This window comes from Haliotis rufescens, unplaced genomic scaffold (genome assembly GCF_023055435.1).
Source record: "Haliotis rufescens isolate VD_foot unplaced genomic scaffold, xgHalRufe1.0.p SCAF_5, whole genome shotgun sequence".
NCBI lineage: Eukaryota > Metazoa > Mollusca > Gastropoda > Lepetellida > Haliotidae > Haliotis > Haliotis rufescens.
This window is the reverse complement of record NW_025964223.1, coordinates 3,775,706-3,803,608: the sequence shown is the minus strand read 5'-3', so window position 1 is coordinate 3,803,608 and position 27,903 is coordinate 3,775,706. Positions and strand designations below refer to the sequence as shown.

At 44.5% G+C, this 27,903-nt stretch overlaps 1 protein-coding gene across 1 annotated transcript; it reads left to right on the top strand.

Annotated features, from left to right (window-relative positions):
- The first annotated feature begins 1,787 nt into the window (after nt 1-1,787).
- Nucleotides 1,788-26,876, top strand: LOC124129340 (E3 UFM1-protein ligase 1-like). The gene is made up of 17 exons (XM_046492865.2): nt 1,788-1,874; nt 2,479-2,624; nt 4,202-4,328; nt 5,088-5,202; nt 5,744-5,874; nt 6,616-6,674; nt 7,260-7,406; nt 7,636-7,811; nt 8,019-8,189; nt 8,879-9,005; nt 16,261-16,513; nt 17,323-17,489; nt 17,901-18,031; nt 19,903-19,983; nt 23,616-23,707; nt 24,448-24,659; nt 25,178-26,876. Exons 1-17 carry the CDS (start codon nt 1,801-1,803, stop codon nt 25,336-25,338), a joined length of 2,370 nt encoding a protein of 789 aa, XP_046348821.2. The 5' UTR covers nt 1,788-1,800; the 3' UTR covers nt 25,339-26,876.
- Nucleotides 26,877-27,903: the final 1,027 nt, after the last annotated feature.

Sequence of the window (27,903 nt, the reverse complement as noted above, 5' to 3'; positions counted from 1 at the left end):
TCCCGCAATTTCCGCAGCAGTGAAGCATAATAAGCTCCTGTAAATGTGGTACCCTTTGCCAAGAAATCCATCATCACTACTCCGTGCTGGTCCCAAAACACCGTGAGCATGACCTTGCCTGCAGAGGGTTGGACACGTGCCTTCTTTAGGGGTGGTGACTCCACATGCTTCCATTGCATCGACTGAACTTTAGTCTCAGGATCATAGTGATGGACCCATGTTTCATCCTGTGTGATAAGTCTGTCAAAAAGGTTTGCCTGGATTTTTGACACAAGTCCAAAAGATCCTTTGAGCAATTGACTCGTTCCTGCTTTTGGAAAGGTGATAGCAACCTGGGAATCCATCGTGCAGACACCTTATGCATGTTCAAATTGTCATGGATGATTTTTTCCACAGACCCTACACTGATCTTGACATCTTGTGCTAACTGGCGAACAGTTATACGTCGGTCTGCCAAAATGGCGGTCTCCACTTGATGGATAGTGTCCTCATCAATGGCGGGGGCGACCAGGAATGGCAGCTGTTTCCACAGATGTCCGACCACACTTGAACTGGCGATGCCAGTGTTTAACAACTTCATATGATGGGGCATCTTCCCCATAAGTTGCTTTCATTTCATCGAAAGTTTCTTTTGGTGTGCGACCTTTCAAATATAAAAACCTAATCACTGCTCGGTATTCTACTGGCTCCATTGTCACACCCTACTCGATCATAACACCTGTAAAAGTGGTAAGATTAATAGTTCGGTGCTGCAAATTCAGACATAACCCATAGATACATGTATCATTACACATGTGAAATTTCAACCAAATATGATAACCCTAAGTGGTTTAGGGGAAATCTTTAATGAACACCCCTCGTAGAACCAAGTCTAATGCCTCACCAGGCAATCATGTAATGGTTTGAAGAGTCAACAGCATTGCACCTGCCACCTGTTTCATGCTGTAGCATATTAATCTTGTGGAAGTACACATTACATGGAATACTTTTGTGATTTCTTTTTTAAATGGTTTGTTTGTTTGTTTGTCGTTTAACGCCGCACTCAGCAATATTCCAGCTATATGACGGCGGTCTGTAAATAATCGAGTCTGGACCAGACAATCCAGTGATTGACATCATGAGCATCAATCCACGCAATTGGGACTGATGACGTACATCAACCAAGTCAGCGGGCCTGACCACCCGATCCCGTTAGTTTTTAAATGGAGTTGTTTAACTTTATTCCCAAGAGGTAACAACAAATCCGGTTTCAAATTTAATTTATCTACATGAGGTAGACCCGTGAAGATCCGGGATAGAATAGGTCTTCAACAACCCATGCTTGCCGTAAAAGGTCACCAACGGAATCGGGTGGTCAGGCTCGCTGACTTGGTTGATGCATGTAATCGTATCCTAATTGCGTGGGTCGATGCATCGATTATTTACAGACCGCAGTCATATAGTCAATAATATAATATTATTGTATGCTGCGCTAAACAAACAGACAAATAAAATCATGCGGTGATGCTTTATTTATTTACTTTTAATGCCACAATTTAGATTTTACTGGCGTTTCGTTAACTGCGGTATCATTCATTAAAGAAAAATCCTATAAAACAGGTGGAGTGGAATAGATACTGTACATATTCTGTTACAAATATATTTTAAATGGTATTATCATATTTTCTTTTTGTGGTATTAATATTGTATCTTGCATTTAATGCACGCATGATGATCGTGGTATCACCCCCAAGAAGTGTCGGCTGCTATAAAACATTGGAGTTATCTCCCCTTTGCATACTCTTCAGTGCACTTGCCAACATGGCTGACTGGGAAGAAGTGAAACGTCTGGCAGCTGATTTTCAGCGTGTCCAGCTTAGTACGACAAAACAAAAGTAACTATTTTTATCACATTGTCATGTTTAGATGGACATCTCAATTTTAATATCCACCCTAATTGTTGTGTTTCTGTCTTTGTCGATTTGTTGTGCAATATGTCACACCTTGTTGAGAACTGAGTTTCACCGGTGTCGCAAACAGCTGCAATTAATTATCGTCGGATGTTCAATATTCAGTTCTAAGTTGTAATGGTAATATTAAAATGATCTGTGTCGTTATAATAAGTCAATAATTACTGCAGCAGGTTTGCTATCAGTTGGGGATCTCTGGGGATCTGCCATACAAATGTAGATCATGAGAACTGAAAATGAGGAAGTGAACTTTTATTTTTAACACTGCGTGGTATTTAAAAATTATGTTTCGTTTTTTCTTTTGCTTCAAATGATATATGTGTATATCTTCACAGATAATTAAAGGGATTAATCTGAGTCTGATATTTATAATTTATTTCTTTTCTCCACTCTTTAGAAGAAAAATTATTGTACCATCAAAGTTTATCATCAGCTATCCAATGTCAATACTTGGACCTACGTGTCAACCTGATCGAACATTCTGAAGAATATATATGCTCACCAACTCATTTGGTTGCTACTCTTTTAGATTGTCTGAGAGGAACATTGTAGAGCTGGTGACAAAGCTGATTGAGCTGAAACTGATCGACGTGATCTACACAACAGATGGCAAGGAGTATCTCACCCACCAGGAGCTGGCGAAGGAGATCCGAGACGAACTCTATGTTCATGGAGGTACAAAGTATATTATCTACATCCTGGCTAGGAATGTTAATTGTGAGTGATTGAGTGAGTTGGGTTTTACGCTGCTTTTATCAATATTCCAGTAACATCACAGCTTTGGACACCAGAAATGGTCTTCACACATTGTACCAACCTGGGCAATAGAACCCAGGCCTTTGGCGTGACAACTGAACAATGTAACCACAAGGCTATACCCTCCTGCTGAACCAATTTTAAAACTTAAATAATTCATTCATGACAAGAATATAAAACAAACTATAAGTACAATAGTATCATTGACGAAACAAGATAGCTGTTCTGAGCATGTAAAGTAAGTGTCCTGTTAAAATCAATCATAAAAGACTAAAACACTACTAACATAACTTGAGTTATGGCGTGTGTGTGTGATTGCAATACAATGTTGTAGTGTAATAGTTAAAAACAGTATTGTGATACTGCTGTAATATAGGTAACTATTTCAGTTTCATGCGATTCAAAGACTTATTATCCCCCGCCCAACGAAGTTGGCGGGGGATATAGAAATGGGCTCCGTCCGTCCGTCCGTCTGTACGTCTGTCCATCCGTACGTCCGTACGTCCGTCACGTTTCGTTTCCGGAGCATAACACATAAACCGTTCAATATTTTTTCATCAAACTTTGCAGGTGTGTCAGGTACATGCTGAACTGGTGCCTTTTGCTATTGAGAAATTTTAGAAATTTTATATTTTTTACGTTTCCATGGCAACAAGATGGACTTAGGTTCTGTAAGGGTAGGGTTTGTTTCCGGAGCAAAACTCATAAACCGTTCAATATTTTTTCATCAAACTTTGCAGGTCTGTCAGGTACATGCTGAACTGGTGCCTTTTGCTATTGAGAAATTTTAGAATTTTTTTATTTTTTACGTTTCCATGGCAACAAGATGGACTTAGGTTCTGTGAGGGTAGGGTTTGTTTCCGGAGCATAACTCATAAACCGTTCAATATTTTTTCATCAAACTTTGCAGGTCTGTCAGGTACATGCTGAACTGGTGCCTTTTGCTATTGAGAACTTTTAGAAATTTTTATTTTTTACGTTTCCATGGCAACAAGATGGACTTAGGTTCCAAACTCATCTTTTTTTACAATTTCCATGACAAGTTCCACCTCGGTTAAAAAGGGTTAGGGTTTGTTTAGATTTAATTATGTCATAAATTCTGCAACAGGGGCGGGGGATATAACCACGTTAGTGGCAAACTTTTGTTTTATTTGTTTTGCAATAGATTGATCACAAAATAGTTTTGACATCACTGTTGATGGGTTCTGTCCCATCTTACTACATGTGTTTCCTTGCATTTTTCAACATGAGGACCAACAAAGTTTAACATGTCTACGAAACACGACAATAGTGTTGCATGGCATCGATGTTAACTGTTGGTATATTGACTTGCCATCAATTTATAGTCATCAGGCCATGACAAATATGTCTAGGTATATTTATGTGTGTGCCGACTTCAGTCATTCATCTATGAGCGCTACATCTGGAATGCTCTATTTGTATTCTACATGCAAGTGGCTGTTGAGTGTTTTGTCTGACCTCTGTGTTGTATTCAGGTCGTATCAACTTGGTTGAACTGCAGCAGATTCTCAATGTTGATCTCAACCACATCCAGGCCAAGGTGAACACCATCGTCGGCCATGACAGGAAGATCAGCCTTGTGCTGGGACAGCTTATTGATGTGTAAGTCTTGACAGGCATTCGCAGAGGTTGAATACGTAGGTCTTTTATTTTGTATTTATCATGTTAATTGGGTTTTCAAAATGGATCAACATTAAAAAAATGAAAATAGAAACAAAATAGTTTTGAAGAATTTAATTTGGTGCCAGATCTTGTACATGGTGTATTCCATATAATTCATAGCAGTCTAGTCAGAAAATATGTAAACATGTGATTAGCCCATAATAGTGAGTGAGTGAGTTGGGTTTAACACTGCTTTTAACAGTATTACAGTTATATCACGGCGTGTCAGCTTAATGTGGGAGGAAAGCCCGAAGTGATGCAGGTCTCAGACGTTTACCACTTCGGTGAAACCCACAAGCACGGGTATGGTGCTGACAAACCTAGAAACATAATTGGGGCGAACCGGGATTCGAACCCACAATCATAGGTTTCTGGCGTGCCCAAGGGTAGCCCATAATAAATTGAATATGTGATTTTTACCCATACCCACTTTACTATCAGTACCAAAAATCTCCCACATACCTACAGATGAAGAAGACAGCTATGTGTGTTTCCTCAGTTCCTTCCTTGATAAAATACACCATGTCCAGCGATGTGTCCAGTATTGTGTCCAACATTCATGCGTCTCTTGGATCATCCACAGTTGAAAAACACAAATGCCTTAGGCATGTTCAGCAGGTTTTTAAATAAAATATATAAGGTATAATGCTTCCCCTCTCAGATTGAAAAAAAATATGGATGACAATAATTATTATCTAGCACCTACAAAGACCGCCTGGCTGAGGAGGTGAACGACAAACTTACCGAACAAGGTCAAGTGACCATCGCAGAACTGACCAAGACATACGACCTGCCAGCGGACTTTCTCACTGAGGTATGTGTTTAGAAACAATTTGGTCATGTTATGTGGAAAGGTGGTAACACTTGAATCATGTGGATGTGATTGTCACACTGGTTGCTAATTATGGATGGTATTTGGAAACAGTGTTGTATGCAAAGCATGGCTAGCTCTCGTGACTGGTCTGATTGTGTCATTGTGGCATGGATTGGTTCTCACACTATTGACCACTGGTTACCATGGCAAGGCTTCATTTATTTTTATTTTCAATCTGCATTAATAAGGCTGTAATATAGGTGGCTCCAGAGGGGGTAGGGCCAGGGGGATGGGGGACGGGTATTTGCAACCCTTATTTTCAGACAGTGTATCAGTCCTTTATTGTGTTTTCAACTTTTTGTGTGTGCACTTCTAGAGGTATCCGGTTTCTACTTAACACCTGACCTGATATTGTTTGTCAGTCTCTGGAATCACTTAATTTCAGTTAATTAATCATGAATTATTATATTGTAGAAATATCTTTATGTCGCTTATGATGCACAATGATGTGCTTGATCTTGAATATATATTTTTAATGCAGGTAATTCGTGAAAGACTTGGGTCTATCATCAAAGGTCAACTCGACAGCTACGACCGTGACGTCATCTTCACCCATGCATTTGTGACGAGGATGAAGGCGAGAATCCGAGGCTCACTCAGTGCCGTCACAAAGTAGGTGCCTGCACTGTCATGTCACAATCAGACAGACATATTGTTTATCAATACTGTGCAATGTGTGCTTAGAATAGCTACTTGTAAAGCATTGTAGTTTAGCCTACAACAGTAAACAAAATTATGCTGTCATTAACATAGCAAAATCAAAGGAATGATACTTTAACCAATTCACCTTTTTTGGTACAGCAATAGAAACTTTTTATCAAATGTGCCACGTGAAACACCTAGTGGATGTTTATGTGTTCCCATGTATTTATGTGTATATAACTGTGCCCACTAAACAGGGCTTCTGATCCATCTCCGGACTTGGCGAGCGTCATTTATCTATGAAGTAGATTATAAGTATTTGTGATTTAGAGTGTTGCCCTTCTTTCATTGTACTGGCAGAAATAAGGGTCAAGTTGTTCCAGGTTGTGTTGCCCGAGAGTGTGCATGCACCAAAGACCATGGCTTCTACACTTGTCTAAAGCCCATTCACGGTGGGGTGGGGTAGCCTAGTGGTGAAAGCACACGCTGAAGACCCGTGTTCAATTCCCCACATGTGTACAATGTTTGAGCCCGATTTCTGGTGTCCCCTGCCATGGCATTGCTTGAATATTGCTAAAAGAGGTGTAAAATCATACTCACCCCATTCACTGTGGCACTAGCTGTGATATGGCTGGAATGTTACTTTAAGAAAAACGTGTGTGAAACCATATCCGGCCCTGTACCATGTGTTGACCAGGACATTTGTTGCAGGCCGACGCCCGTGCTGTCCGTCATGACTCAGCATGCCTGCAAGGAGAGACTCTTCCACAGTAAGAATCTACAGGAACTTACACCTACATGTGTACAAAGTTACCAGGATTCTTTGATCAGGAACACTACCGTCTGGATTAACAGGGTTTAGTTTATTCGAAGTCAAGTAACGTCTTCATGACCTGGGGGCACTGGTGGCCCAGTCGTCTAAGGCGCCGCGATTCGCTGTGCAGAGTTGCGTCCCTTGGGCACGCCAGAAACCTATGATGGTGGGTTCGAATCCCGGTTCGCCCCAGTTATGTTTCTAGGTTTGTCAGCACCATACCTGTGCTCATGGGTTTCACCGAAGTGGTAAATGTCTGAGACCTGCATCACTTCAGGGCTTTCCTCCCACATTAAGCTGACAGGCCGCGATATGACTGGAATACTGTTAAAAGCGGCGTTAAACCCAACTCACTCACTCACTTTTCATGATCTTATACTGTGTTAAATGGGTTGCATCATACCGGTGCTATCTTCCAATGGTATGTACAAGAGTTATGAAGTCATTATGAGTAACATTAATTAACAATTAATTGAAGCAAGTTTACTCAAATAATTTTTATCATTCTCACGTTTACACTTGATTACTTTGTTCTCTCTAGCCATTTTAGAAAAACTGATCAAGATGGGACGTCTAGCGGGTTCCGTATCGGGAGGAAGGAACGAGAAGGCAACGTACATTCCAGATATCTATACACAGTCTCAAAACGAGTGGGTTGATGCGTTCTACAAGCAGAATGGATATCTAGGTATGTATGTAGAGCAGTTTTGTTGAAGATTTCTGGTTTTGCCATTCAAAGTTTTATAGGAAATTTATGGAAGCCTACACTTTCAACAGCATCCAAACAAAGAGGATCAAGTTAGTTCTCATGAATGAATTTTCAACAGCTGTTGTTTTCTAAGCCATGTGTATACAGGTACCGAGGACATTTCTACATGTTATTTTGGTATGTATTTAATGTAAGCTCCTCTGTACAGAGTATGACTCGCTGTCAAGACTGGGGATATCGGACGTGAAGAGCTTTATCAAGAAGCGTTTCAAGGATGAGCCAATCACTTACTTGAAGACCTGTTGCGCTGGGAAAGGAATTCAGGACCAGATTGAGGCTACAGCCGAAGAAGCCCTCTCTACAGGAGGATGGGTGGACATTATGGTGAGTGACAAAGAACAACTGCCCAGTGTCCCGTGCTTATAATAGCATACTAAATGGCATCTGAAGTCTTATAAAGAACAACTCCCCAGTATCCCGTGCTTAAGACAGCCTACTAAATGGTCATCTGAAGTCTTATAGTTATAAAGGATCCACGAGAGTTTTAAATTTGGCATTTTTGAATACTGTTTACTGGGTGTTTGTTTTCAGACTGTGATGCCGTCCATATTCAGCGTCAAGGATGCAGGACAACTGCTGGCCAATTATCTCCGAGGCCGTCAGGGCGTGATCGTGTGCTGTGACAGCATTGTGGCAAGCGAGTCTCTCATATCTGAATGTAGCAAGCCATTTTCAGCACTCATGACATCAAAAGCGAGAAAGGTGAGTTTGTTTCTTATATTTACGAAATTGGTTGACTTGAAATCATATCTTTTACACCGATTTAATACCGGTCCACATCAAGGTCTGACAAACCTTCCAAAGGACATATATGAGGTCTCGTCGGGAGAATTTTCTACTCAGCCAATCAGTGTCGAGGCTTCTAAATTCTTGAGGGAGCTATACATTCCGAACATCAGACTTTTCTATATCAAAAACAAACCTAGACAAGTAGTTCTGAATGAAGATAATAAGGGCCACACTGATACTATACATCCTGTCGTGTCAATTGCATTTTTCAATCAATGACATTAGGACATTCGTTTCTCCCCAGCTAAACATATGTACAAATGCCGCTCAAGCACTGTCCAAAACAACCAGTTTGACAGTGACAAATTGTTTTAGAAAGCAGATATCTGATTGGCTAAACCAAATCCATGCAGCCTTCATTTTGATTGGGCCAGTCAAAGTTTGCTCAGTGTTCACCTGTTGTCACCTGGATGGCTGACAAAAGTTTTAACAGGAATACGAATAACATGAATTTGAAAAGAACATTGAAAAAACACAGCATAATATTTTATTACATTACTTGATCTGCCCTTCAGGATTTAGTACATCAGAGAGAACTCTGATTTCGAACTTGTATTTTGGAAACAGTTTCTCGATTTGCCATGTCTGCTGTTTGTGTCCAGGAGGCCAAGTCCAACCCAGTGTTCCTGAATCCCGAGGGAGACAAGAAGGGGAGTAAGATTGCGGGTCTGGACGATGGCAGCTCGGCTCGTGAAGACAAACGTGACCAAAGAAGAAAAAAGGCAGCCTGTTAGTATTGACAAAATTATTCACATTTTCACTCTAGCAAAAGCTTTTTTTTGTTCCATGCTTATGCGACACTAACCACTAAGTCTTGTTCTGTATTTCTATAATATGTAGTGAAACACTGTTAATCATGTTAACCTGGATGGTAGTGATTCAGTTGAAATTGTCTTGATTAACAAATTTTAAGTCGAGAGTATTTCACTTTTGTCATCAACAACTGGCTTCCATGGGAGATTTAGTCGCAATGAATTACATCACAATGTTTGCAGATCTTTGCTATCTCTTCTTTTTGCACACAAGACTTGTTATTACTGAAAAAGTTAGAGGAATGATTTTGGATGATAGATTGAATCTCACCATCATCATGATCATGTCTTTTGATATCGACCATATCAACGCTTGTCAATAAAAGTTTAAGACTTCTCAGCAAGCTTCAGAGTGAGGCTTTTATTGACATTATGTTTGATAGGAAAAGACACTTGGTGTAGATTCTTGCATACATGTACGTTCTACAGCAGTTATCTCCCGAAGGTGGGACGTCCGTATCACCAGGGTCAGGACTAGTGACGTTTTGTTGTTATTCTCATTACATTAAGTAATACGTTACCACTGTTATACCGAGGCTGTTGTCTCCCACAACTGCTGCTATAGCGAAATCTACCACAGAGATCTCAATTACCTCATGCAGCACGTGCGTAGCCACCTAGCTGCCATGTGACACCCTTCACTCTTGTCTCCTTCGTCTGCTTAGCAAGACGTGTTTTCTCCTGCTGAAGCGTTCCTTGAAGATTTGGTGATATTTATTATAGTTTATTCTCTAATAAACTGTGCTTTTATGGGGCGTTGCGGTGGCTACGCTTGGTTATAATTTTCCCGCCAAACGGAAAATTTGTCCCGCCCTTTTTTCTATATACTTGCGGGGTTCGCGTATGCACGTTGTGTTATACGTTTCCCCTGTTCTTGTATGTTTTGGGGGTTAACATAACTTATTTCTTTAATAAAAGTTATATGTGTATGTTATATGTTCACATTGCTCGTTTATTTTCTTGTGAAAATGTTCGTTTGTGAATCATTGTGGTGCGTGCATTGTAACCATGTTTTGTTCTTTGTTTATAGCAAACAATCAATGTCTGACATGGATATGTCCCCAGTATCCACCCCCTCTGCCCCTGCTCCTCGGAGTTATGGGGTGTGCAGAAAGTTTTTGTCGTCCCGGGATCCCCACGATCGTTGCCCGCGGTGCAGGGTTCCTTGCGGGGACACCCGGTGCATCCTGTGCGAAGGTCTGGGGCCTGCGGATTTTGAGCGGTACCGGCTGTACGTACAGTCCGTCTCCACCCCTGTGGTGGCCGGTTCGTCCGGTCGGGGTCCCCGTGCGGGTACCACCTCCTCGGCTGCGGCGGATCCCCTTGCGGCCCTCGGGCTGTCTGGGGATTCCGTCGCCGCATTGTTGTCGAAACTTGTGGATTCCAAGCTGGCGGCCTTATCGCAAGATAGGCCGCTGGCTGTTCCGTCCCCGGCCTCTTCGGTGGCCGCGGGGTCGGACGCGGGGTCCACCGGTAAAGCGGCGGATCTCTTGGCGGCCCGTGTGCTGTCCGGGGATTCCGTCGCTGCATTACTTGCATAACTTGTGGACTCCAAGCTGGCGGCCTTATCTCAGGATAGGCCGCTGGCTGTTCCGTCCCCGGCCACTTCGGTGGCCGCGGGGTCGGACGCGGGGTCCACCGGTACGGCGGCGGCTCCCGTGGTCACCGGTCCTTCCCCCGAACCGTTGCTCCCGCTATCGGTTTAGGACCGCGTGGCCATGGTTTATGACCTCTTTGGGGACATGCCCCGGCCGGTACCGCGGGGAATCCACGACTGTGGGTTCCTCCGAGGTATACGATGAGTCTTCCGACACGGCTTTCCCCGCATCAACCTTGCTGCGCGGTTTCAAGCCTTCCTTGGAGAACGCCTTCGCGGCGGCCTCCGGTCGGGGTCTCCCGTTGCCTCCGACGTCGTGGAGAAAGGGTTTATTCCCGGTACATGACCTTGCCTTTCCCGAGGCTGGTCCTACCGCGGAGGCCCATGTTGAGCGGTTGGGTGTCCGTGCCCCACCGGCTGCTACGGTAACGCAAGCTACCTTGCACCAGCTGGACGCCCTCGCTCGGCACTCCATGTCTCACGGAGACACTTACTTGGCTGCAGCGGCCCGTCTGGTCGAAGGTTCTCCCACGGACCGTGACCAGCGCATTTACAACTGCCTGCTCAGTTTAAATGCTTCCCTGGAGTACGTTGCCGAGGACTCTCGGCACACACTTGCTCTTGTTGGGTCCCTGCATAGGCGCCTGGGTGCCGCTCCTAACCGGAGCGCGCCCCAGGCTGCTGCGGCCAGTAGGTCTAAGGGGTCGGGTTCTTCTTCCTCTGGGAAGTAGCCCCGCCCTGAGGGCTCCGGTATGGGCAATCAGCTGCCCTTTCGCGGGAAGACGGGGAACTGGGGGAAGCCCAAGTCGTCGACGGACGGCAAGGGCCCCTCCAGGTGACTCTCATTGGAGGGGTTCGTATGCCGACAGCGCCAACTTCGGTTGGCCCTTAGGCGAACCCGAGTCACTTGGCCCTGGACAGTTGCGCCTGTCGCAACCTGTCAGGGCCCCCTCTCCTTCCCCAGTGGGAGCCAGACTCCAGACTTACTGGGAGAATTGGGAACAAGTGTTCGTCGACCCGTGGGTGGTCAACACGATTCGGTACGGCTATCGGCTTGATCTCAAAGCGAATCCGCCGCTCACCGTTGCCCCGTTGGCAGGTTTCGATTCGGAAACCGATCTTCCCATCCTCGCCGATGCCATCGGCAGGTTGGTGGAGAAGGGGCAGTACGGGAGTTAGCTCTACCAGAAATAACACCGGGGTTTTACTCCAGGATATTTCTCGTTCCCAAGTAGGACAGTGCCGAACTCAGAATGATTCACACGTCCGCTCCCTGGCTGTTCACCCGGTTAACCACCCCCATAGTGGGGTTCCTCCACAGGAGGGGTGTCCGGTACTTCGCGTACCTGGACGACTCGCTAGTAGCAAATCGAATGACGGACACCCTGTCACGCCATCTCGATTTCGCACGTCGGCTCTTGGAGCAATTTGGGTGGATTATCATTCTCCCCAAGAGCGAGTTAACCCCTTCTCAGAACTTGCTGTTCATCGGAGGTCGGTTCAACACGGTGTCCCATCGCCTCTTTGTCCCCCCAGACCGGTGGCACAAAATTCAGGCGATGATTGCCAAAGTCTTAGCGGTGCAACAGACTGTTCACTTTTGGGAACAGCTGTTAGGGCTACTTGTATCAGCCCAGGACTGCACCGCACGGGGTCGTCTCCAACTCCGCCCGCTGCAACGGTTTTTAATCCAGTTGTTAGCAACGGAGGTGAACAGTGCGACCGTCGCCCTCCCGGATCGGCTCCGACCGCATCTGGAGTGGTGGACGGTCCCTTACATTGTCTTATCAGGAGTCTCTATGCGGCCCTACCGGGCCACGTTGACCCTGTATACAGACGCCTCTCTAGTGGGCTGGGGCGCCCATCTAAAGGGGGAGGTGAGCTCGGGGCTGTGGTGCTTAGACGAACTAGGTCTTCACATCACTTGTCTTGAGTTCAAGGCAGTGATCAACGCAGTCAATCACTGGAAGCATCGTCTCGTCGACGCCCGGCTCATGCTGGCGACCGACAACACGACGGTAGTGTCCTATGTGAACAAACTGGGGGGAACCCACAGTCACTCGCTACTCGATCTCACGTTCGAGTTTTACGCTCTGGTGGACAGTGTCCCGTGCCAGATACGCGCCCGTCACATCCCAGGTGTGCGGAACGTACTGGCCGATGCTCTATCGAGGCCTCAGGATCCGAGCCCCACAGAGTGGATGCTGAACCCAGTAGTGTTTCAGTGGCTGTGCGAACGTTTGGGTCGTCCGATGGTCGACCTGTTCGCAACGCGGTTCAACAATCAACTCCCGTTGTTTGTATCACCAGTCCCGGTCCCGAGGGCCATCGATCACGATGCTCTCGCGTTAGACTGGACGGGCTTGGTCGCTTATGCTTACCCGCCGACAGCGTTGATACCACACATTCTAAGCCGGCTCCGAGGAGTTCGCTGTCGAATGTTACTGATCGCGCCCATGTGGCCGAACAGATCGTGGTACCCCGACTTGCTGACCCAGGTCACGCAGTCGCCACTTCCACTGCCTGTGAGACCGGATCTCTTGATCCACCCTCACACCCGTCAGCTTCATCCAAACGCAGGGCAGTTCAATCTGCACGCGTGGATGTTGTCACCGAGCGTCTGAGGAGTAAAGTTTTTTTCTCGCTGGGCGTCTCGGGCATACGTTTGTATGCATCGTGATTCTACCCAGAAGGTGTATAATGCACGTTGGGTTATTTTCACGAAGTGGTGTTTTAAACATCACATTCATTCGCCAGATAAGGTATCTGTGCAGGATATTGCTCGTTTCATGTCTCACTTGCGAGAGACCCGGAAACTCTCCGGGGGTTCCATTGCCAACTATGTCTCGTCCGTTGCTACGGTACGGGACGTTGCTATGGGTACCAGTCTCTCCAAAGAGCCGGTGATACGGGGTATTATCAAGGGTTTCAAACAGCACGATCTTAAGAAGGGCCGCCTTCGGGCACCGGCCTGGGATCTTTCCCTAGTGTTGCAATCACTTACGGAAGCTCCGTATGAACCCTTGCATAGTGCTTCGTTCCGGCATGTGACTTGGAAAACAGCATTTCTCCTCTCCTTTGCCACGGCGGCACGTGTATCCGAAATTCATGCACTCGATGTCGCCAAGGTACGATTCGATAGGGGTGACGAAGGAGCGGTCCGCCTGGGCCTGCTCATGGGCTTCGTCGCCAAGAATCAGGGAGTCGGGCAAACGGAGAGAGAATTCACTGTAAGATCACTCAAAGAAATCTTACATCCTGCTGATACTGAGGACAGAGCGCTGTGTCCGGTTAGGGCCCTTAAGTAAGAGATTATCTTAAGGCTTCGAATGAACGTAGACAAGGGCGTGACCGTCTGTTCATATCGTGTAACCCTAATCGCACGGTTGACATACCTCGCAACTCGATTGCGTTGTGGCTTCGTTCTGTCATCAATCTGGCGTACCGGTCTCGGGGGTTACCGGTAGCGGGGTCAAACCCGCACGAGATCAGGGCGCTAGCGGCAACATTTGCCCTACACTCGAATATCTCTGTTCGCAGAATATTACGAGGTTGTTACTGGCGTTCTGACTCGGTTTTTGCCAATCATTACCTCAAACAGGTCGCTGATGCCGTCGTGGAGAGTGTGCACCGTCTTGGCCCGCGGATCGCGGCGCAAGCGGGCACCTAAGGGGTGTGCCCAGCGCAATTCCGAACTCCTCAGGCGTCTGACCTTGCACGGTGGTCAATCTGGGTCTACTCCAATGTTCCCACTGCCGTGGGTACAGGAGTTGGGGTCCCGCAAACCAGCGCACTCACACCACAGGTGAGGGCGGCTTTTTGTGTGCTTTGTCCTTATTTGTATTTTGACAATTATGTCTTTAATTGTCTGTCGTGTATCCCAACCTTGTGATGCATGCTTACAAATACTGGAATTAGGTCACGCGCCTAATGCATACTTTAAGTAGGCTTGCTCTGGGATATACGGTCTGAATGAAATTAATTTCCCTCTTTTCGACTGTTTAACCTGATCTAAGATTAAGCTCACGCGGATACAGTGTTCTCATCCGCTGCGGCGATGAAATACCTATCCAGTGGGGCCGTTTGGAGTCACCAATCGTTTTGGCAATGACGATTGAGCCTTACGGTATGCGCTTGACAGTGCTTTGGTATTCCTATAGGGTAACGCCTAGCTAGGTGCATGCGCATCGAGTGCTTCCGCCTTGGTGTTTACTTCCGCTGGTCGGAAGGAACGCTAGCAGTCAGGATTCGGGTTGTAGGTGCTCCCCACCGCCTACTGTGGTAGTCAGCCTCGGTATAACAGTGGTAACGTATTACTTAATGTAATTTGTAGAATTTTCCTATTCGGAATATTCTATAAGTAATACGTTACCACTGGGCTGCTGCCCGCCCGTCCGTCCCCCGAGCACTTGCTCTCGCAGGAGACAAGAGTGAAGGGTGTCACATGGCAGCTAGGTGGCTACGCACGTGCTGCATGAGGTAATTGAGATCTCTGTGGTAGATTTCGCTATAGCAGCAGTTGTGGGAGACAACAGCCTCGGTATAACAGTGGTAACGTATTACTTATAGAATATTCTGAATAGGAAAATTCTACAAAATTATTAGATTGTTACTATTTAACAGCATGTCCTTGCTGCAAAGCAGAGGAACACGGTTTCACAGTAGCTGATTCCAGGAAGAAGATTTTGAAACAAAACAAAATCTATTTTAAAAAAAATGATAGATGAGTATTAATGCAGATTCATTAGATATGTTATGATCAATTCTGAAAGGCAGGAATGGTCATTAGGATTTCGCCTGTTTACAATCTGTCACTCATGGAAGCCATGGTACCCAAGGTACTGAGGCTCACCTTTATGCAGTGCGACCAAGTTAGAGGGTTCGGATGTGCTAAAATAGATAAAATGAAAAAAACATACCTGTGGGTTTTCATTATCATATTTTCAAGCTTTCAGAGCAATAGCGGTCATTGCTCGTTTTCAGTCGTTGATTCCCTGGCCAGCTCAGTTATTTCCAGGCCACCATGATATGGTGATATAGCAGGAATATTGCTGGCTTTGCTTTTATATGGCATTCACCCCCTAGTAATTTTCTAAAGTACTCTGGTGCTTTTCAAAAACGGGGCATCAGATTTATGGTGAGAAGTAGTTTGGTAAGCAGTAGGGGCAGATACTATATTATCTGGGGGGTCAGGGGGATTTGGGAGGGTCACAGAAAAATATAACAGTCCCTAGGTGAGGGTCATAAATGATATAAATAATAATTCCCATATGTGGCGAGGGTCATGATAAAAATGGACATCATATAATGAAATATAAAGTGCTTTTGCATTTTATTGTTTAGGTTAGGGTCATGAGAAAAATGTGCAAGGACATGAGTAGGGTCATCCAAAAATATGTCAAGCATTAGGGGAGGGTAATTAATTTCAGTACATTAGTGCATCAAGAACCTCTGACCCCTCTACCATGAATGACCTGTCCCAATGTGAGATGTAAAGGAACCCTGCACCCTGCACCCTGCACCCTGCACCCAGGTGTATAAGTCCACCTCACCAAGTGTCTTCACTGTGTTGCAGCCAGCACAAAGACTGGAGGGGGAACTCAGGGTCGGGAGGCAAAGATGAAAGCAACAAAGAAAAAGTATCGAACAGGTCGTGGCGATCAGGACGACGATTCCGATGATGACACCGCTCAGTCCAATACACGCACAAAACCTGGGGAGGTGACATTTATGGCCATCGATCAAATATCAGATGTCATACGTAAACAGGAAAAGCTCCAGGACTGTCCAGAAGACCTGATCAGTGAAATAGCCGGCAAGCTGTACAGGTGGGTGTTTGGTAGCCTAGTTACAGTAGCTAGTCATTACCGCATTAAATATATTATGATCAATTCTGCAAAGGCCCGCATGGTAATTCATTTCCAAGATTATTTCAGTTACGTAGCGATGTGCCTGCATGAATGTGTAGCTGCTTGTAGTGGCTCAGACTAAGCTGGCTTTGCAGTGCTAGCCCTCTGAGATACCATGCCACAGTTTTCCATGGATTCTGTATTCAGACACAGTATGCAGAATCCGAGTCAACCAGTCCTTGTTTTATCCCCTTAATGCCGAGCACCAGGCAGGGTAGCAAGTAACATCATTTAACATCTTTTGGTATTTTTCTGGGCAGATGTTTTTTCACAAATTGTAGTTACTTGTCTGGAATGAGCTGTGGACTAGGTGGGTGTGGCCAATGGTGATACTTAATTTAGGGTCATGGTGGACACTTCAATTTACTGTACAGAGTTGCATCCCTTTGCCATTTCTGGATCCGCTGATCACAGATTTGTCTTGCCTATGATCTTAATGGATCTCGTGGTAAGGATCAGCATTATGAGTGACTTGGTTGATTTGTGTCAACATACCCTGATGGCCATACTCATTGCTCATTATATCAGTCACCGGATTGTCTGGTCCAGACTCTGTTTACACATAGCCAAGTTTAGTCTGCCGTCATATGGCTAGAATATTGCTGAGTGCGGTGTAAAACAATAGTCTTGGTGACCATCTAGTGTAGTGTGGTTTCACTGAGTAATATGTCTGACCAGTGTTCAGGTGTGTTTACTATGTCCACATTCTAACTGACTTCTCTGTCCAGACCCCTGACTCGACAGTTCCAGGAAGTGGCGAAGTCTATATTCCTGGAAACGTCTGGCACTGCGACAGGCTCGGACAGAAAGAAGACCCATGGAGAATTGCAAGAGAAAGTATCAGGGCTGTGGACCAACGCTAAGCTGTTTGAGAAGGGGCTAAAACATTTTCATGGTGAGATCTGCTTTGTTGATGTTTGCTGGTGCAAAGGGAAAAGGGTCAAACCATTTTGATGGGGGTGGGGTGGGGGAGTGGGAGGCTGGATGTTTTGGGACTGATTCAAGACGTATGATGACATTGTTCTGAGGACAACTTGTATGTGTAGTAAACAGTTTTATTTGTTTGTGAGACCTGAAGCAAAAAGATTTTTCCAGTTTTTTTCTTCGAGAAATTATTGAAAAAAATCAAGACCACCCCACCAACACCCCTTCATGAAAATAAAGAGAGTCCTTTACTCCTGTTTGTATAATTGTCCTTGCAATATCTGTGATGAGTTCACACAGGATTTATGCCAGGTAAAGATGAGGACCAAGATCTACGATGGAACATGATATCATTTCTCGAACCTCCATGTTGTTTGTTCAGGCGATGCCAACACACAGCTTGTCAAGTATCTGCTGAACACCGTGTGTACCGACATCACCAATACCGTGTTGAATGCAGTCGCTACCGACAGCCTCATGTCAGTCCTGGACGATGAGGGCCTAACAGCAGAGGTAAGCAGCCATTGCTCTTTGAACTTTGTAGCAGTATTCGAGTTTAGCTGAAAAAGTGTACTCTATCTGGAATACAAGACTGTAAAAAAAGCTTTAAGAAATAAAGGGAACTGAAAAAATATATAAAACAAACATGACAGAATGTACTATGCTCAGCTTGTGAGAGTATTTATACTTTAGTGTGTGTTGTTGTTGTTTGAATCAAGCTCATAACCAAGCTATGGCATCCAATGGGTCCAGGGTATTTATCCTAACAGAGTGAGTGAGTGAATATGGTTTTACGCCGCTTTTAACAATATTCCAGCAATATCACGGCGGGAGACACCAGAAATGGGCTTCACACATTGTACCCATGTCGGGAATCGAACCCGGGTCTTCGGCGTGACGAACACATTAACCACTAGGCTACCCGACCGCCCCTTATCCTAACAGAGTTGAGATATGTACCGGTAGAGTAGGCTGTTGCGGATGGTGTAGACATGACCATCATTTGACTCAAGATAAACTCTTTAGTGGGGACCAGGTTAGAATACCAGTAGGTGCCTGTGTAAGTGCTTACCTGCATTTCTTGCATTTGATTAAGTCAATAGATACCAGCCCCAGCAGGGGTTTATCTAGAGTTGAAATCTCAGTGCCCTTTGCAGGTACATTGAGATTTTAGTTTTCTTATACTTGCGATTTTTAGGTCCTTTTTTAATTGAACAATGCAAAATATATAACTAGGTCTCTTCCTCTGTACTGGGCCTGTTGTAAGTAAAATACTATTCCCCTCTACAAGGCTATAGCTGTATTTTTAACATGAATTGGAAATTTATACATTTTCAGGGCTTGTCTTGATAAGTCCTTGTGTAGCATGGCAATGGTGCCTGTTGGTATTTTATCCAGGTATTGCCATCAGGTCATGGAATATATAGTTTGATGGGTTGTTACCCCACAAGGGTATTGCCATCAGGTCATGGAATATATAGTTTGATGGGTTGTTACTCCACAAGGGTATTGCCATCAGGTCATGGAATATATAGTTTGATGGGTTGTTACTCCACAAGGGTATTGCCATCAGGGCATGGAATATATAGTTTGATGGGTTGTTACTCCACAAGGGTATTGCCATCAGGTCATGGAATATATAGTTTGATGGGTTGTTACCCCACAAGGGTATTGCCATCAGGGCATGGAATATATAGTTTGATGGGTTGTTACCCCACAAGGGTATTGCCATCAGGGCATGGAATATATAGTTTGATGGGTTGTTACCCCACAAGGGTATTGCCATCAGGTCATGGAATATATAGTTTGATGGGTTGTTACCCCACAAGGGTATTGCCATCAGGGCATGGAATATATAGTTTGATGGGTTGTTACCCCACAAGGGTATTGCCATCAGGGCATGGAATATATAGTTTGATGGGTTGTTACTCCACAAGGGTATTGCCATCAGGTCATGGAATATATAGTTTGATGGGTTGTTACTCCACAAGGGTATTGCCATCAGGGCATGGAATATATAGTTTGATGGGTTGTTACTCCACAAGGGTATTGCCATCAGGTCATGGAATATATAGTTTGATGGGTTGTTACCCCACAAGGGTATTGCCATCAGGGCATGGAATATATAGTTTGATGGGTTGTTACCCCACAAGGGTATTGCCATCAGGGCATGGAATATATAGTTTGATGGGTTGTTACCCCACAAGGGTATTGCCATCAGGTCATGGAATATATAGTTTGATGGGTTGTTACCCCACAAGGGTATTGCCATCAGGGCATGGAATATATAGTTTGATGGGTTGTTACTCCACAAGGGTATTGACATGAGAGAGTAGTTACAGCCGGTCTCATGTCTCTACTTGGTGTCTTTCTGTTCATCACAGGCCAGGCTGAAGATAATCAGCAGTCTCCCTGCAGCGGAACAGACGATGATGACCAAGTTGCATATGTCCGTCACAGGAAAGGTAGGGAACAATCTCACTGACATCAGACAGGGAAGGCAGGGACAATGTCATTGACATCAGACAGGGAAAGTAGGGAACGATCTCATTGACATCAGACAGGAAAGGTAGGGAACAATCTCATTGACATCAGACAGGGAAGGCAGGGAACAATGTCATTGACATCAGGCAGGGAACAATCTCATTGACATCAGACAGGGAAGGTAGGAAACGATCTCATTGGCATCAGACAGGGAAGGCAGGAAACAATGTCATTGACATCAGACAGGGAAAGTAGGGAACGATCTCATTGGCATCAGACAGGGAAGGCAGGAAACAATGTCATTGACATCAGACAGGGAAAGTAGGGAACGATCTCATTGACATCAGACAGGGAAGGTAGGGAACAATCTCATTGACATCAGACAGGGAAGGCAGGGAACAATGTCATTGACATCAGACAGGGAAGGTAGGGAACAATGTCATTGACATCAGACAGGGAAGGCAGGGAACAATCTCATTGACATCAGACAGGGAAGGCATGGAACAATTTCATTGACATCAGACAGGGAAGGCAGGGAACGATCTCATTGGCATCAGACAGGGAAGGCAGGGAACAATGTCATTGACATCAGACAGGGAAAGTAGGGAACGATCTCATTGACATCAGACAGGAAAGGTAGGGAACAATGTCATTGACATCAGACAGGGAAGGCAGGGAACGATCTCATTGGCATCAGGCAGGGAAAGTAGGGAACAATGTCATTGACATCAGACAGGGAAAGTAGCGAACGATCTCATTGACATCAGACAGGAAAGGTAGGGAACAATCTCATTGACATCAGACAGGGAAGGCAGGGAACAATGTCATTGACATCAGACAGGGAAGGCAGGGAACAATGTCATTGACATCAGACAGGGAAGGCTTGGAACAATGTCATTGACATCAGACAGGGAAGGCAGGGAACGATCTCATTGGCATCAGACAGGGAAGGCAGGGAACAATGTCATTGACATCAGACAGGGAAAGTAGGGAACGATCTCATTGACATCAGACAGGAAAGGTAGGGAACAATCTCATTGACATCAGACAGGGAAGGCAGGGAACAATGTCATTGACATCAGACAGGGAAGGCAGGGAACAATCTCATTGACATCAGACAGGGAAGGCAGGGAACAATCTCATTGGCATCAGACAGGGAAGGCAGGGAACAATGTCATTGACATCAGACAGGGAAGGCAGGGAACGATCTCATTGACATCAGACAGGGAAGGCAGGGAACAATGTCATTGACATCAGACAGGGAAGGTAGGGAACAATCTCATTGGCATCAGACAGGGAAGGTAGGGAACAATGTCATTGACATCAGACAGGGAAGGTAGGGAATGATCTCATTGACATCAGACAGGGAAAGTAGGGAACGATCTCATTGACATCAGACAGGGAAGGTAGGGAACAATCTCATTGACATCAGACAGGGAAGGTAGGGAACGATCTCATTGACATCAGACAGGGAAAGTAGGGAACGATCTCATTGACATCAGACAGGGAAGGCAGGGAACAATCTCATTGACATCAGACAGGGAAGGCAGGGAACAATGTCATTGACATCAGACAGGGAAGGTAGGGAACAATCTCATTGGCATCAGACAGGGAAGGCAGGGAACAATGTCATTGACATCAGACAGGGAAGGTAGGGAACGATCTCATTGACATCAGACAGGGAAAGTAGGGAACAATCTCATTGACATCAGACAGGGAAGGCAGGGAACAATGTCATTGACATCAGACAGGGAAGGCAGGGAACAATGTCATTGACATCAGACAGGAAAGGCAGGGAACAATGTCATTGACATCAGACAGGGAAGGCAGGGAACAATGTCATTGACATCAGACAGGGAAGGCAGGGAACGATCTCATTGGCATCAGACAGGGAAGGCAGGGAACAATGTCATTGACATCAGACAGGGAAAGTAGGGAACGATCTCATTGACATCAGACAGGGAAGGTAGGGAACAATGTCATTGACATCAGACAGGGAAGGCAGGGAACAATGTCATTGACATCAGACAGGGAAGGCAGGGAACAATCTCATTGACATCAGACAGGGAAGGCAGGGAACAATCTCATTGGCATCAGACAGGGAAGGCAGGGAACAATGTCATTGACATCAGACAGGGAAGGCAGGGAACGATCTCATTGACATCAGACAGGGAAGGCAGGGAACAATGTCATTGACATCAGACAGGGAAGGTAGGGAACAATCTCATTGGCATCAGACAGGGAAGGTAGGGAACAATGTCATTGACATCAGACAGGGAAGGTAGGGAATGATCTCATTGACATCAGACAGGGAAAGTAGGGAACGATCTCATTGACATCAGACAGGGAAGGTAGGGAACAATCTCATTGACATCAGACAGGGAAGGTAGGGAACGATCTCATTGACATCAGACAGGGAAAGTAGGGAACGATCTCATTGACATCAGACAGGGAAGGTAGGGAACAATCTCATTGACATCAGACAGGGAAGGCAGGGAACAATGTCATTGACATCAGACAGGGAAGGTAGGGAACAATCTCATTGGCATCAGACAGGGAAGGCAGGGAACAATGTCATTGACATCAGACAGGGAAGGTAGGGAACGATCTCATTGACATCAGACAGGGAAAGTAGGGAACAATCTCATTGACATCAGACAGGGAAGGCAGGGAACAATGTCATTGACATCAGACAGGGAAGGCAGGGAACAATGTCATTGACATCAGACAGGAAAGGCAGGGAACAATGTCATTGACATCAGACAGGGAAGGCAGGGAACAATGTCATTGACATCAGACAGGGAAGGTAGGGAACGATCTCATTGACATCAGACAGGGAAGGCAGGGAACAATGTCATTGACATCAGATCTTCCACTCCGATATGATACCTCTCTGCCTGAACATCAGAAGACTCTATAAAAGGTCGTATCAGGTGAACTTTCTAATCAGACAATCAGCCCTGAGGCTTCTAAATTCTTACTACAAGTGAGCGAAGCATTCAGAACAGTATCCTGTGTTATTGGTTTTTGGACACTAAGAATCATTCTTTGTTTTCTCTCTAATCACATAAACAACTGCTAAACATCTCATTCACTTATAAATAAGAGACAACTTTCTAAAGCCATCATGTGAGTATTTACAATGTCTGTGTGATGCTACACCCCTGTTTTAGCGTGAGTAGTCCGAAAACGTATGATGTCCAAAAACCTATGATCTGACGATATATCTAGTTCTTTCTTTCAAAGGCAAACGGTTTGCACGGCAGCCATATTGAAAATGCAATGTTTGCCCAAATGATTTAAAATGCAGCCGGTATGTTGTATGAACAATAACTACGACCTTTCACCTTCACGTCAACCGTTTTTTCTTGTGTTACTCCATTTTCGATATCTCCTCCTGAAGCCTGTCAACATGATGAAGAGGAAAGCGGTGTATATGCTCACAGAATGGTGATGTGCTTTTTTACATGGCTGCCAGGGCAGCCATATTGGACATGTTATTTTATCCTGCATTTTGTCATTTGATATAAGTATAGTAAGTATAAGGAATGGCGATGAGACACACAGAAACTAATGTGGATTGCCTTACATTGTGTGTATTTGTGTGTTTTAGAACTTGGATGACTTCTTCAACTACCTGGATGTTGTGTGTGGATCAGCACACCTGGGATTGCTGCTGAAGAAACCAGACAAGAGGAAGGAGAGGTAGGGAGAGGGTGTGGAGGGAAGCAGGCAGGTGCTTGCTGTCTATAACCTAATGATATACTGTAAATCTTGACATTAACGCGAGCGTGAATTAAATGCAAAAAATGCGAGTGGTCTTTGCTCGCATTATTAAACATCGCATTTATATCAACAGTAAGACATTTTGGACAGCAGAAATACCAACTTAGACATACGCTGAAAACAAACAACTATGTATTCCACATCACTGTTTATTGAGCAGCACTTGTTACACGAATATAAACAATGTCAGTCAAACACTTATTACATCCTGTGAATTGTCACTGCTGGGGTCAAGACAAGCGTTCTACTCACTCATGTCATCACTGATCACACCTGCAAGTCCAGACACACGCCACCCAACACGGTGTCTTTGCTCTTTGCGACTGCATTAAAGGCCGACACAAGCCAGCGTGCACGTATTGTTTTAGCTGAAGTACTCTACTCAGCGCTAATAAGCGGTGCTATTTGGTGTGTGGTTGGATTAAGGTGAGGATTCTCCTGTAAACCTGACAGAGGACATTTTGTTTAGATATAAATCCACTGATGCTTGAGAGGAGGGGGTGTCGCATTCATACTAAGTCACATTTTTGGCTAGGGGCCAGCAGTCACATTCTTTTGGAGACGCATTAATTTCACGTTTTACAGTATATATTTCAAGATCAAGAAAACCTAAATGAACCAATTGAAAATGTAAACATGAATGATTTTACTTATTTCAGACAAATTGTGTTCAATCATCGTCAGTCTCTGGTGGAGAGCGTGAAGGACGAGAGCGACCCAGCCATGTCGCTCCACCTCGCCGCAGTCATACTTTTCCAGACATACACCCAGATGATGGTCCATGCACCGGGACGTGTTGTGCCGCAGATCATCGAGTACCTCGAAGTCTACATGGACAAGGAGCAACACAAGACACTAGTCACTCTTCAAGGTAAGATGGAGTTGTGTCCCTTGGCAGATACAGGATCTGCTTGTTTGGGAATTTTTATATGAATATTTTGTTCCCGAAGATAGACCCTCCTAAATACCAAACATAGTTTTGTATTAGGTTTCATTGGATGTCCCCCCAAAACATATGTGTCCATACCAGGACAAGCAGGGGACACAGGTGACAGACGTCTAAGGGGCCACAAGTCGCTAGCAGAGTTGCATCCCTTGGGCACACCAGAAATCTATGACCGTGTGCTTTCTTACCACATATAACTGTGATATAACTGGAATATAGTTCAAAGAAACGTTAAACCCAAATCACTCACACAGGGCAAGCACACAATGTACTTCCTAGCAGCTAACTGACCTCCCATGCCTCCACTCAGTACAAATGCTACAACAAATTCCTGATCCACAGCTCTGTTTAACATCAAAATCAAGGTGATGTGTAAGGGTAAATATGTTGTGATGACTTACTTTGAATAACACAAGACGTACATAAAGTTTGCATTTCCCCAGAACTTGTGGTGAGACAGGCCAAACTCCAGGCCGATGCTGCTGCTGCAGACGCTGATGCTGTTGCTGCTGTCATGGAGGAGATCAAGCCACTCTTGCCCCAGGTGAAGGAAATAGCCCTCACAGCCAAAAGAAATTCACCCAAAGAAGAGGAAGACAAATAATTCCGGTGATGTGTGACTCTGGAGCACCTACAGCTATGAGTGGTTGTACAGACATGTCTCAATGAAGTTGCATCACCACGAAGGGAATTCATTCGTCGAGTCTGTGGACAGTTTATGTTTCAGAAATGAAGGTTGATGTACCGTCATTTTCAGTGAGACCCTGTTATCCAGTTACCATGGTAACAAGGCATATTAGTTGGAAAACATTTTCTGTTCATTCAGTGACAATAAATTGATCTATAAATACATCCTGCACAAACACCATTAAAATCAATAATAAGGTGTGTATGCCTGGTGATTGTCAAGAAAATTACTCTCATCTAATTTGTGTCTCGATTTGATTGTTCAGCTATCCATGGTATACAATAGTCTGAGATTGTCAGGAACCAGATTTCAGGTATCCTGATCAGTGAGGACCATGAAGGATCCAGAATAAGGGAGCAGTTCAACTGGTGGCAGATAAAATCTCAATTCCTGAAGTTTAGGGATTGGGTTAACAGTTTTTCCATCTATCAAAGTAAACATCTCAGTGCTTCTGACCAATCTCATTAAAATCAGACCTCAGTTCGCGCTACCGCTAAACAAAGATCTGAGGACATCCCATCAGGGGGCACATCAGAACGACCTTTCATCCAACCAATCAGAGCGTTGCTTACCAGATCATGAAAGTGACAGTGGGAATGTGATTTCTAATCATGCAAACTCGAAATTTAACACTGGGTATTCCGAACGATAGTTACGGGTTTAACGACTGAATCCATACAATCTGGACTATCTATTAACCATTCACAATGTTCTTTTGTTCAGGTTTAAAATTTTAAATCGAGAATTTGTCAAAATATGTTTCAAAGCGTAGTCGCCAATTTGAAATTAGTGCCGTAAAGCACGAGAAAGCTGTCTTCTGATTGGTCATTCCATTGGTTGGTCAAAGTTCGCTCAAGGTCGGTCTGACATGACCCGTAATGGGATGTTCTCAGATCTTTGTTTAGCGGTAGAGAGAACTAAGATCTGGTTTTAATGAGATTGTGCTTCTGTCATATTTAACAATTTAATGGCGATACTGTCGTAGTTAAACAATGTTAAGGCATCGGAGTTACGATCACCTTAGCACTAAGATCGCTTCGTACAACAGCACCCAGGGCTTTTTTCTCTTTCAGCGTGTCAACATTTGTGTGTGCATGCATGTGCATGCATGTGCGTGAGTCAGTGAGTGAGAGTGATGCTGTGTCTCAAAAGTTCAGGAATTAAGTGTTTCATCTGACATCACACTTTTCAACTGCTTCCTTAGAATATTATATCTTGAACTTGAGGGCTGCGTGTCTCTCAGTATTCTGTAACCACGGTAAAAATGGCCGCCTTAATGGGCCCTGTGTTGTGGGAGGTCCAGTCAAGATTATTCCTGTGTTATGTTTAAGATTTGGTGGTTGGTTAAGTATCTGCCAAGTGGCATTATTTTATTTTTTGTACAGACGATCCTGCTTATCAAGTACATGAAATGTATGTAATAAATATTGTCAAATAATAAAACTTAAACAATTTTAATGTGTTCTTTCAATGGATCTGGGTTTTGAGTTTTTTAAGTGAGTAAGGTCAGAGATATATACCATGCTACAGTTTAACAAGGATTCACCATTCAGACATGATGACCAGGGCCCCGTTCCACAAAGCAATTGTAGCGTAACTCCCATACTTTAACATAGACTTACAGCAGTCTTAGCACTAAGATCGTTTGGTGGAACGGGGCCCAGTCCTTGTTTTTAATCCCCTTATTGCCAAGTGCAGGGTAACATCAAGTACAATCCCTTAATGTCTTTTGATGCGTATGGACCGAGAATGAGTCCAGGGGATTACAGAGAGGATTGCTGGGTTGCATGTCCTGTGATTAGCAACAGTTAGAATCATGGGATATCTCGGGGGGCCTGGACCACGCAGACCAGTGGTTGATAGCGTGAGCATGGCTGACTTCCACAAGACACTGCCACATCATCAAAAAAAAAAAAATGAATTAGTTCTCAGGCAAATGCTTTTGAAAATATTGGGCGGTGTTTCTTTTTCCCCATGAGTCAAACTAGTATGTAATCAAATTTTGTTTACAATAATTTTGGCGAAATCATGTCATTCTTAAGTATTGTATATGTTCACTGCTGGGGTCGTGTGTTCGTGACACAGAATATTTAAAGAAAAAAATTCGCAAAACATTCAACAGGCTTCATGATGATGCAGGCAGTGTCACAGAACCAAGACTACCGTATTTGACCTAATAAGCGCCCAGAGCAATATTTGCTAATATATTGGCTAGAGAACAATCCCAATTAGCACCCCTTCCGATTGATCAATGTACACAAGATTTATTTATTCGTGTATAATACAGACTTGTGTTATATGCACCCTTAATTATGGGCAATTAAATTCTGGAAAAATATGTCTGTCGTATGTAAACATTTCAGGCTGTCAGCATAAGCCATGAAATTTATGATCTAATAAGAGCCCCCTTTTTCTAATTTTGAGAGCGCCCTCTGCGCTTATTACGTCGAGTACGGTATTACTTTTTTTTTTAGCCTAACG